A 12,722-nucleotide genomic window follows, 5' to 3' on the forward strand; every position below is an offset into this window, starting at 1 on the left:
AAATCCAGCTTATTCCTGGAGAACCCCCATTTCTCCTTTTTTATATATAATAAAAAAAAAATCTTCTCCTCACCCTCCGTGTGTGCACAGGTGGTTGACCCTCTCTCTAAGCTCGGGTCCTCTACCAGAGCCAGGGAGCTTGAGGGTTCTGCGCAGTATCCCAGATGTCCGAGGTTGTTCCTGAATCTGCTGTAACCACTCCTCCAGCTTGGGGGTCACTGCCCCTAGTGCTCCGATCACCACAGGCACTACTGTCATCTGTGCCTTCCAGGCTCTCTCCAGCTCCTCTCTGAGCCCTTGGTATTTTTCAAGTTCCTTGTGTTCCTTTTTGCGGATGTTCCCATCGCTTGGTATCGCCAGATCCACCACCACGGCTTTCTACTGTGCTTTATCTACCACCACGATGTCTGGTTGGTTTGCCATTATCATCCTGTCAGTCTGTATCTGGAGGTCCCACAGGATCTTCGCTCGCTCATTCTCCACCATCTTTGAAGGAGTTTCCCATTTGGATCTTGGGGTTTCCAGTCCATACTCTGCACAGATGTTTCTACGTCATCCGTGGGGGCCTTATCCTTGATGTATTCATGGAGCTTGGATGTTTCATGCTGGATAGTGGCTCTCACGCTCACTAGTCCATGGCCTCCTTCTTTACGCCGCGCGTACAGTCTCAGGGTGCGTATATTTGGGATGGAACCTGCCATGCATGGTGAGGAGCTTCCGGGTCTTAACTTCTGTGTTCTGTATCTCGTCCTTTGGCCACCTGATTATTCCTGCAGGGTATCTGGTCACTGGCAGGGCGTAGCTGTTTATTGCCAGGGACTTGTTCTTGCCATTGAGCCGGCTTCTTAGGACTTGTCTTACTCGCTGGAGGTATTTGGCAGTTGCCGCTTTCCTTGTTGCCTGTTCGAGGTTGCCATTTGACTGTGGTATTCCAAGGTACTTGTAACTGTCCTCCACGTCCGCTATCGTTCCTTCTGAGAGTGGGACCCCTGTGGTGTAAAATTTTTTGTTGGCCATCCACACAATAGTTGTTGAGACATCTCAGTCAAGACCATAATGATGGACAGATGGATAATGCCAAGCCGACAAAATAGAATGTCTCATAAGATGCGACACAGATGTGGTTTGTCAAAGTCTTTCAGAAGTACCTGTATCAAGTCACTTATTTGTTTTTCATGCGTTTCCTGCAGGTTTTCCTTTTGCTTCACATTTCCCACCCCCTTCATTTCTTGTTCCTGTTGTTTCAGTAAGTCACTGAGTTTTTTAACATTTTCCCTTTTTTTGGCGAAACACTTCACTAAGTCGTTGATTTCTCTTTGATGGTTTTTTTCTCTCTGAGATGAAAGTGCCTTCAGAATGTCATACTTTTCATCTTTGGCTTTCATTTGTTTCTCATGCTCTTTCAACTCCTTCTTACATTTCTCCCCAAATGTATTGAATTCTTCAGCTTTCTTTCTGGCTTCTTCTTCAAATTCCTCTTTTATATGAATCAGACATATCAGATAGTTTTCCTCCAATTCCTTTAGCATTTTTTCCTCTTGTTCTTTTCTTTTTCTATCCTCTTCTTTTCTGTCGTTTTCATATTTTTCTTTTTCCTGCTCAATGATTCGACATTCTTCCAGTTTCCTCTGCTCATTTTCCTGATTTCTTTTCTCCCACCACTCTTTTCGTTCCCTTTCCCAAGCGTCTTGTGCTTTTTTTAGCTCTTCTCTTGACTGCTTCAGCTTTGTGTCAGTGTTTTGTTTTATTTTCATCTCCATTGCTTTCAATGTTTTCTCCCACTCCTGTGTTTTTATTTTTTCCTGACTTTTCATCATTCTGTCTTCTTCTTCTCTCCTTTCTTTTTCTTTCTTTCTTCTGTCATGCTCGTTGCTGATGAATTCCTCAAGTTTTTTGTCCCTCAGTTTTCTCTCTTGTTCATTTTCTGCTCTCTCTTCATCCATTTTTCTTTTCATCTCTTGCATTTCTCTCTCATATTTTCTTTTAAGCTCCTCCCTCTCTCTCTTCATCTCTTCTTCTTTTTCCTTCAGGATCCTCTCTACTTCTTTCTTTATAGCTATGTTGGCCTCTTGCAGCATCTCATTAGTGTAACAGCTGCCTCCGTTTTCCTTCACCATGGTGTCAATCTTGATTATCAGATCATCAACTTGTTTGCGATTGTGTCTCTGATGGTTATTAAACACATGGTATCTTCCTCCACAGTCATCAATGAGCTTTTTAAAAGAGCCATCAAAGTCTTTTTCAATATACTCTTCAATGGACAGCTTCTCACGTTCAAGTGCATCTCCTCCAGTTAAAAGAATGATGGTGAACTTTTCAGAATTCTTCCCAAAGCCTTTCTTGATTAGTTTTAATGTTTCTTTGTAACACCAACAGGAAGACATGTGGTCCTGGAGCCAGAAGGTTGATGCATTTCATCATCTCCTCATTAACCTCTTCATGGGACAAAGTTGTATCAAAGAGACCAGGAGTGTCGACCACAATGACAGAGCGACCATTTACTACAGTCTGTGCTTTCTGACAGTGTTTGGTGACTGATATTTGGCACAATTTGGCTACAAACTCCTTTCTTCCTAGAATGGTGTTTCCTGAAGAGCTCTTTCCACAGCCAGTTTTCCCTATCAGCACAATCTTGAGACACTCTGGGCTCAGCTTCTCATCATCACCTGTGAAATAAGAAGACCTGGAGTGACTTTAACAATTTAAAACCTGTAACACTCAAGAATGATTACAGATACAACCGTACTTACACGATAGAACCAACAACATTTTAGAACTGTAATAAGCTAGAACCCTTAAAGTTTCTCTGTGTAACTTTCAAAAAACTCTTTTTTGTTGGTGAACTGCAGTCACCATCCTGATCCTGTTGCTTGCCCCTGCATGCTTGTACACTCCGGCCGTGAAAGAGTACTGGCCTAAACAGTCAGACTGAACATAACTTGAGCAACATCATGTTGGTATAATGCTGTTAAATTAATCACAGTCATATTTACAATAACTCTAGCTTGCTGTTTCCAAATCGTTAGTCGACTAGTTGTAACTTAGCTCCGCTGCATGGATCTGGCATTGGTTGTCTTCTTTACGACTAGATGATTTACAGACCCAATAATTCATCAATTCATCATTTCAACCCTACAGGACGGTCGCCAAACATAGGTCCATCTTCGGATGATTTATCATTATTTTTATTTAAATGTATATGTATAGTACTTACAGCTGATTGTGCTTTTTGTTTTCAGGTCCGTCAGTTCAGCCTGTAATCTGGAATTTTTTTCTATTTGGGCAAATGCAAATGTTTCTGTTGTATAGCAGCATTGCTCATCATGGTATGGTCTCATTTTTTCCACCATGTTCAACAGTTCTGGGATCTGCTGCTGGTCCTTGATGTTGAGAACAACATATCTTCCTCCACAGCGCTGACAGAGCTTCTGGATGTCGCTGTCTTTTTTTACAAAGTTAACAACATCTGGAGCTGTAAGATCTGACTCCACAATGAACAGAATCATGGTGAAGTCAGTGACTCGAAAGCTGAATGTGTTCTGGATGATCTTAAGCTCTTCCTTGTCCTTATCAGTGAGGGGACCCACAGGTAGGACCAGGATGAAGGCATGGACACCCTCAGAATCACAGAGGGAGATACACCTCAGTGATCCCTTCATCACTTCCTCCTGAGGTTTTTCACACAAGGCAGGCAGCTCCACCAAGGAAACCCAACGTCCACACACCTCTGCCTGATGTTTAACACACTCTGGTGAGTTGGAGACTGAATGAAGCTCTGTCTGACCTAAAATGGCCTTTGCTGCTGAAGTCTTCCCTGCTCCTCTCCTCCCACACAGAACCAGGTTTAAAACTGGTTTGATGTGTTCTGACTTTGGTCTGATGATCTCTTCAGTGAAGGTGAGGAAGGTTCCTTTATTTTCCTGCACAATGTTCTGAATCTTCTGCATTAACAATGTGTGGTCATTTTTACACATCATGTAGTGTCTTCTTCCACAGTCTTTCAGGAGCCGACTGACAGAGAAACCTGATTCATTTTCCTTGTGTGTGCTAATGACCATTGAGTGTTTAAAGGCATCTTGACCAAACAAACTCAGGATGAACTTCAGTGTTTGTCTGTTCTCCTCTGTGAACTCAGAAGGCTTCACTAACAGCAGCAGAACATTTGGTCCAGGGAGACAAAGATTCACACAGCTTCTCATCTCTTCTCTAACTTCTTCAACAGAAAGACTGAAGATGTTTGGAGTTTTCACCACTTTTAAAGGATTTCCTCTCCATTCTCCGTTGATGGCCACACAGTGTTTAGTTTGGGTATGTCTCTGTAAATCAAGGTCTTGGTTACCAAGGATTAAGCTGCAGATCGTTGTCTTTGGATCTTCACTTTTCCCCAACAGTACAATCCTCAGTGCAGATGCTGTAATACAACATGAATATTGTTTGAGGGTTTACAAACTCTTAGAAATAAACTCAGTTTGGGCCCCTAACATACCAAACTGACTTAAAAAAACTGCCTTGAAATGTAAAATTATTCAAGTTTGGCGTTAGCTTGTGGCCTTAAATAAAAGCTGGAGGAGTAACACTTTTTGGTAAGGATACAATGATCATGTTTACTTAAGGCATGGAAAAGCATGAATTAGTTATTGTAGTACTTCATGTATTATCAGGAATGTAAAAGATTTAATAGTATCTCATGTGTGCGTTCATACAAAACCAATACATTAAAAGGTCCTGTGTAGTGATGCAACGGATCATCATTGATCCGTGATCCGTTCGAATCAATATCAGTGATTCGGCACACAGGTGATCTGTGGATTGATTCATGAAAAAATAAGTTGTGCGCATGTTCAGTCCAAGCTGCTCTTAACACACTTGTTAAGAGCAGTGTGGTCATGGCGAGCGGAGCAACGGAGGAGTTTCGACACCCTGCATCATTTAAATCCCCTGTATGGCTTCCCCGTCAAGTATAATGATGAAGTAAAGAGGCTAGTGGATAAAACCGTGACTATGTTTAGACGCTGTGGCCATATGACAGTGGAAACTGCTGTTCTACGAGTGTCCACTGTTCACAGCATCATTAAACCTGTTTAAGGCCTGGTACAAGAAACATTCTAGTCTGTATGTTTAGGTCATATCTCCATGACATAAAATAATCTCAACATTGGCTCCCACTCCTGTTTACGCATTCTGTTAGCCTAGCTCCGGGACGGTGGAGCTATTATGGCAAATTCTGTAAACCTCAGCCAGATGGACGTATCCCCCCCCCCCCCCAACGTCACAACAATGTCCTTTTTTGGTAAGAGAAAATGAGGCGGAGTCAAAGTCCAACAAGATGGCGGCTCCCAGAATTAAATATGATTGGATCAAGTTGAGAGAACGGACCCCAGCGGTCCACTTTTTATACAGTCTATGGTGGAAACACATCAAGCATGGCCATGCGTCCAGGGGAACGCAGAGCTATGTGACGATAACCGCTCACTTTATCACAGCAGACTGGGAGATGAGAAGTCCGGCGCTCCAGACACGCCCCCTCTACAAGAGTCACAGAGGCACTCATCTTGCGCAGGTACTGACACAAGCAGTGGAGTAATGTAATAGACAAACTTATGTTTATTTGTCTTGTCTTTTTTTTGATGATCTGAAAAATGATCCTATCCGTGACTGATCCGAGAAATGATCTGAACCGTGAGTTTTTTGATCCGTTGCACCCCTAGTCCTGTGTGTAATATTATATGTTTTGACTGTTTTTATTGCCAATGGGTAGTATGGGATGAAACAGTCTTTACTTACTTTGGTGCATTGTGCTTTCCACTGCTGATAGGTTGTGCGATGTGTATGGTTTAAACCCTATTAAAAAAAACAATTAGCAATACAATTAGTCATATGCACAGTACATGATGTTGATTATTTGTAAATAATTTACTTACAGTTGGTTAGAGCATTTCTTGTACTTGCCGTAATAGATTTCCGTCCTACAAAATGATCCACACCATCAAATGAGTGTCAACGTAATGCTCTAACTCTTTTGAGACCCATTGTTTTTGTTACACATTTACTACTTACCAGGAGGTCTAACAGGGTCCAAGTCAGCAGTGGATATTTCCCTTTTTTTCAGACTTTGATGATCACCACTTAAAGCAAACTTTGTGTCTTCAAATGAATCACATCTCACATACTCTCCATTTTTACCTACAATTTGATTCAAGCGTGTTAACAGCTTTTGATGTTCAATGTCCTTCAGCCTTATGTATCTGAATTTACATTTTCTGATCATGTCCTTTAAGGGTGGATGCATATCACTTGAAGCCATGAAACCTGAGCTTTCCTCTCTGGGTGTTGATATCAGAACTAATGAATGATCAAATGACTGATCACTGAAGAGTTGAAGGACTCTGCAGAGCTTCAGTTTTTGTTCCTCTGTGAACTCTTCAGGCTGTAGAACCAGAAGGAACACATGAGGTCCAGGAGCGGAGTGTCTCACACAGTTTTTCACATGTTTTCTTAGTTTGTCTTCAGAGATGTTGGGAAGCAGCAGATCTGGAGTGTTAATGAAAACAATGTCTTTCTCCTCCCACTTTCCTTTGACTTTCAGAAAGACTGGTTCTTCCTCAGTGTTGAACACAGTCCCTCCCACTATGAAGTTCCCCACTGAACTCCTCTCAGACCAGCTGTTCCCCAGCAGAACAACTCTCATCTCTGACACTGAAAAGAAAACAGAAAGCATAATTATTATACTTAATCCAAGGGAATACAATCAAATCGATTTACAATCATAAAGGAATTTAAAGTTTCTTCAAGTAGGCTGACAAAATCTGTCTTCTGTTTAAGACCTTGAAAACCACTGATGTTGCAAATCTTAAAATAGTTTGAGGCTAACTTTCCAGATAGGGAAGAATCATATTCCTAGGATCAAGTTGGCCTTCAAACCAGTCTATGATTTACTCTAGTCCTAAAGGACCAACTGTAACCAACCAAGTAAATTAATCTGAAGTCTCTGAACATCATAATGACATTTACATCCATTCATCATTAATATATTTTACACACAGTAGACCTAAGACCAACGACTCTTACTACTAAGTTCCTTGGGACCAAACCTTAGAATCTCAGAGTTCACAGAATCGCCTGGCATGGTGACATAAAACTACAGTTTCTCTGTTAACAATTAGCCAATCAGTGCCATGGTTGTCACGCTGTGTGTTTACATCACTGGCCAATCACAACCAAGTCTGTTAATACATGCTTACGTAATAGGCTTCACCTCGCCCCTTGTCGCCGACTCTGTTGTTTATGGGGCACTACCGGTACGGCTTTGAAATAGTGGATAAATAGCTTTGAGCGTTGCAAAAAAGATTTGTTTCAATATCAGAATCTGATCGATTCGGTCCGATAACATTTTAAAAAGTCTAGAAGAGCCCTATTCACCTTAGTATAGTACTTAACTGGAAGTTAGTCTGCTCGGACTGGGAGTCTCTTGGGATAGGTTAGGTAAAATCAAATCCCCTCCATGGAAATCAGTTAAAGTGCACGCACTGTCAGACTGAAGATTTTAAGGTAGTTTAACTAGTTGACAATTCTTTCTGATATCAGGCTTGCTATGAAGTCATGCTGCTGGAAAAGTGCAGAATGTGGTTTGGCACAAAGAAATACATTGTCCACTTGGCAGCATATACTGCTTCAAAACCTGTATTATTCAGTATTCATGGAGCCTTCACAAATGCGCAGGTGACCAATGCAATGTGCACTTAATGCATTCCCCATACAATCATGATTCTGGCTTTTCAACTGTGTGCTGATAACTAGGCGGATGGCCCCTCTCCTCTTTTGTTCAATAGTTCAGTTTATTAGTCAGTTATTGAAGTTTTTACGGCCTGAATGAACACTGGAAAACAGACAATATTGGCATTCGATTGAGGTCAAAAGTCATGGACCAGGAGCTGGTCGATGATAACATTGACAGAAAGATGTGACTTTAACATCTGAGGCCAGATAACTTTGTACATTTGCAGGGGTTCTGTTACCTCGCACAGCAGCCAAATTCTTGCTTCACATGTCAAACGAAAATCCATACTCTGAGGCTCCAAGTAATGCATTTCTGCTTCAGATATAAGTCATTTGACCAATCAGCATCCTGTGAGGAGCTACTGGTAATTAAGGGAGAAGTGGGAGGTGGCAATGACGCGAGAGGCGAACGCTCATTCAACAATGGTGGCTCTTAAAGAGGTTAGCTTAGATGAAGCAATAGCATCAGTTTCATCAGAACTGAGTTTTTCTTTATTGAGAGAAGAGAACAACACTGAAAGCTTTTATCAATAGAAAAGATGTTTTCTGTCTTTCTCACAAGTCATGTTAGGGGTTCTTTCAAACACTGATTAAACATAGACATAGTTCAGACAGTTTCTTTTATCAAGTGTGTCATATGTGGACAGAGAGAAAATAAAGTCTAACTGACCAGGTGCTGCAGTCGCCATGATGTCACTCAACCATCAGAGAACAACTTTGACCTAAGAACCTAGAAAAGAATTAATAGGTTTACTGACTGTGCTTTTTTTGTTGTTAAATAGCCACACTGTTTTTATTTTCATGGTACATTTGTGTGTGTTTTTCTTTTTCATGGCTAACACATATTTGTACATTTATGCGTGTACCTCTTTTTCCTCATTAAACAATTAATGCACATGTATGAATATTTCATCTGAGCTGTTTCTCTTTTTCTGACGAGAAAGACCTGATTAACTATTTTGTGAAATTATGAGCCCCCTTGGTTAATCCTTATCAAATAACACATCTTTCAACTAAAAAACAGTCTGTTAAGTATTTGTTATCACAAAGCACATCCTCTCACACTGATACCTGAGGTGTGGTTCATGTAACATGTTGGTATTTATACCAGTAGTTTGGCGGTTCTGCTCCAGCTCTATAATTTTCTTGGACAGCAGATTTGGAGAAAGGGGGTCATTCATTGACAGATAAGATGAAATCTTGAGGTAAACACATTTTTTTTTAACCTTATATAACAGTTTGGGTGTTAAAAATAGAATCACTTCTGGGAAGAGGTGTTGCATGAAATAAATAAAATAAGAACAAGGAAGCTACTAAAAAACACCACAACTAGAGGCACAGCCAGTTAAACAGGCTTCATCCAGTTTCTCTGTTCTGTCAGTTCACAGTGAGTGTAAAGTTTGGATGGATTGCTGAACGGGCCTACTGGGCACAGACCCAGGGGCCCAAAGTGTCAGGGGCCCAGACTCACAAGATGTTGATGAAAAACTGAAACCCACAAAACCCACACAAAACAATCCCAGAGATGCTAAATGACCCAACATGACCACAAAGGAAATGCAAAATGACTAAAACTACATGCAAAATGACCATAAAGAGACACAGAATTACTGTGGGCGCAAAGCAACTAAAAATAACACCATAAAAAGATGCCAAACAACCACAAAGGGAAGCAAAATTACTAAAAAAAAACACAGAGATACTCCAAGAGATAACATGACCACAAAGCGACACAAAAGGACCACAAAGAGACAGAGTGACCACAAAGAGACACAGTGACCACACCTAATCCACCATTTAGAGGCAGCATTCAGCACCACAGAGCTGTAAAGAGCATGTCATCGTGCCCTCCTGTTCTTAACTTTTGCGTTTCCTTTAAAGAAAGTTTATATTCTTTTAGCTTCCGTTTAATGCATTATGGTGAATTTCCTTTACGTAAAAAGTGTGCCATACAAAAAAAACTTGCATCTCTGTCTTACCTGGTGTAGTTCCCTCCATGTCTCATCTGTCCACTGCACAGTCATGAGTTATCTAATAAGACACCAGCCTCACAGCATTGGACACATTTCTACCTGTCATTCACACCCTAAAAAATTCTTCCACTGTTCGCAAAAACATGTACGTCACAAAAGGAAACAATTTAAAACTTCCCTGTGAGTCACTGGGGATTTCTTCAGGTCAAAACAGTGAGAGCAGGGGACAGGCAATCAGTCAAGTAATTCATTTATGACTTGACTCTAATGTTGTGGGCCAGATCTGTGAGAACGAACATGTCCTTTTTCTTAGCTGTCAATCAACAAAAACAAAAAATTAGTGTTATAGTAACAACTATAAAACAAGGAGTCTCTGTTTCTCTTCATTTGTCCTTCAAATATGTGTTCGTCTGATCCACTTCAAACTTGCTGGTGTTTTGCTGGAGACCAAAGGGAGTGCAGTGTCCAGTGTGGCACAATTTTAAGTTTTGGTCTGTACATTTTGAACCATAAGCCTCAGAAACAAATGTACAAATCATTATAAGCTTTTATCTTATAAGCTATATCATAAGCTTTTTTTTTTATTTTGTGTCCATAGTGGTATTAAACAATGAGATTTAAGCAGGCTTTGGTTGCAGGACACATGCACAAAATGCCTGTCTCCAAAACAAAGAGATACAGAGGCAGTTTTGTTCCCTCAGCCGTCAAAATGTTAAATAGTATATAGGCTACACACCAGCCTATTAACTTATGGACTGTTGTGAAAGAAATTCTCTGGAGTCCTCAGTGTTTCTCAAATCATGTCTTTACTGAATACTGTATGCATAACAGGAGAGAGTCTACCAACAGCCGGGTCTCAACAATCTCTGCCTCTCTTCAAGTCACTTCAACATTTATACAGTTACATCAAAGCTCCTTACAGACACAATGACATCAAAGTAACCAAAACACACTACCCAATGTTTATGACCCCAGTGGATGTTATCAGTGTTTACGACCACCCCACCAATTGCAAACCCCCATGTGACTCCTATCCACAATCCCCCCAGCACTCATTCTCAGCTTGACTGTTATGCTAATCAAGGATTTACATCATAGATAAATAAGGTAGGTCAATCTTTGGTTATTTCTCACACTGTATAGCCCTTTTAATCTATTTATTGATTCTGAACTAGTTTTTTGTATCTGCCATGATGGCTCGTATTCTGAATTTATCTTGTGATAGAACCGTAATATATTTTTGTATAGTTTTTATTAATGTTTCCATGTCTGGAGCACTGTTGTCGCTGCTTTGTCACTCTCTCTGTAGATGTCATAAATGTTGTCTGTGTGTGTGTGTAAGGAACCAATTCTTCTTAACTGCAACTAAATCTACCTCTGGAGATAAATCAAACCTTACCTTACTTTGCGTGCAGGTAAACAGTCCATGTTGAATGCAAAAGAGGTGGAAGACATTGGTAATTGTCTGATATCGATTTTTATTTTTGTTATCATTTATCTGCGGACATATGCAGATATCATTCTATAATCTTTCAACTCCATTATCGCATGTCAAGTTCAATTCAATTGAATTTTATTTATAGTGCCAAATCATAACAAAAGTTATCTCAGGACACTTTACAGAGTAGGTAAAGACCACACTCTATGACTTATTTATGATTTACATAGACCCAACAATTCCCCCGTAGAGTACGGTGGCAACGAAAACCTTCCCTATAACAGGCAGGAACATCGGACAGACCCAGCTCTGTGGAGCACTGGTTGGGGAGGAAGAAAAGGAGAGAGAAAGAGAAAAAAGACGGACAGATGGACAGAGAGAGAAAAAGACAGACACAAAGACAGAGAGACAGATACACTTCCAGAGATGCAAGCAACCAAAGCGTAACAGTAACTATAATAATATCTATAGTAATGTGAATATATGACTTATATGTTATGGCAGTTAATACAGCAGAATAGTAGAAACAAGCACAGCTAAGGTGATAGAATATGACAATGATAATAATTATGGTGGCAAACATGATCAATGATGAGTAGCGGCAATAACAGCTATGATACAGCGAGACATACTACTGATGGTGTTTTTATGGCTACAATTTTTATAGTTTATTAGACTAGTGATAGTATATATGACTAATAGTTATAGTAGTAGCAGGAAGCATCATGCAGGTCCACGACAGCACATCAGCAGAGACCTGCAAGACAACAAAGAACAAACAACTCCGGGGAAGAAGTGAATTAGTAATATGCATTGATGAGACATGAATGATACAAACAGAGAGGAGAGAAGCTCAGAGTATCAGGAAAAGGATTATCCCCCGGCAGACTAGGCCTATAGCAGCATAATTAAGCAGAACAAAATCAGCTTAAAAATAACAACATTGCTAAGGGCTTGTAAGCCCTAGCTGTAAGCTTTATCAAAAAGGAAAGTTTTAAGTTTACTCTTAAATATTGGGACAGTGTCTATATTTTTAATAACACTTGGGACTTGGTTCCACAGGAGAGGAGCTTGGTAGCTGAAGGCTCTGCCTCCCATTCTACTTTTGGAGACTCTAGGAACGACAAGTAGCCCTGCATTCTCAAAGTGCAGCGATCTTGTCGGGCAATACGGTACTATGAGCTCTTTAAGATACAACGGACCCTGACCAATAAGAGCTTTGTAGGTAAATTCTATTCTAGATTTTAAAGGTAGCCAGTGCAAAGAGGCTAATACAGGAGAAATTAGTTTTCTTCGATTTGTTTTAGTTAGTACACGAGCTGCAGCATTTTGGAACAATTGGAGACTCTTAACAGACTTATTGGAGCAGCCTGATAATAAGGAGTTGCAGTAGTCCAGCCTAGAAGTAACAAATGCATGGACTAGTTTTTCTGCATCTTTCTGAGACACAATGTTCCTAATTTTCGCAATATTACGCAGGTGAAAATATGCAGTCTAGTTGTTAATTTGATGTGAGAATCGAAGGACATATCCTG

The 12,722-nt window shown here is 40.4% G+C and overlaps 1 protein-coding gene across 1 annotated transcript; it reads right to left on the minus strand.

The window, feature by feature from the left end:
• Window positions 1–80: 80 nt before the first annotated feature.
• On the minus strand, window positions 81–9,774 carry LOC310945886 (uncharacterized protein; the record flags this gene model as incomplete). The annotated part of the gene is given in 7 exon segments (XM_083912144.1): window positions 81–2,364; window positions 2,366–2,666; window positions 3,215–4,411; window positions 5,785–5,841; window positions 5,922–5,966; window positions 6,058–6,696; window positions 9,756–9,774. Coding segments are annotated over 7 exon segments (3,522 nt in total). The 3' UTR covers window positions 81–1,100.
• Between the last annotated feature and the right edge of the window lie 2,948 nt (window positions 9,775–12,722).

The sequence above is a fragment of the Echiichthys vipera genome, assembly GCF_963691815.1.
Source record: "Echiichthys vipera genome assembly, chromosome: 4".
NCBI lineage: Eukaryota > Metazoa > Chordata > Actinopteri > Perciformes > Trachinidae > Echiichthys > Echiichthys vipera.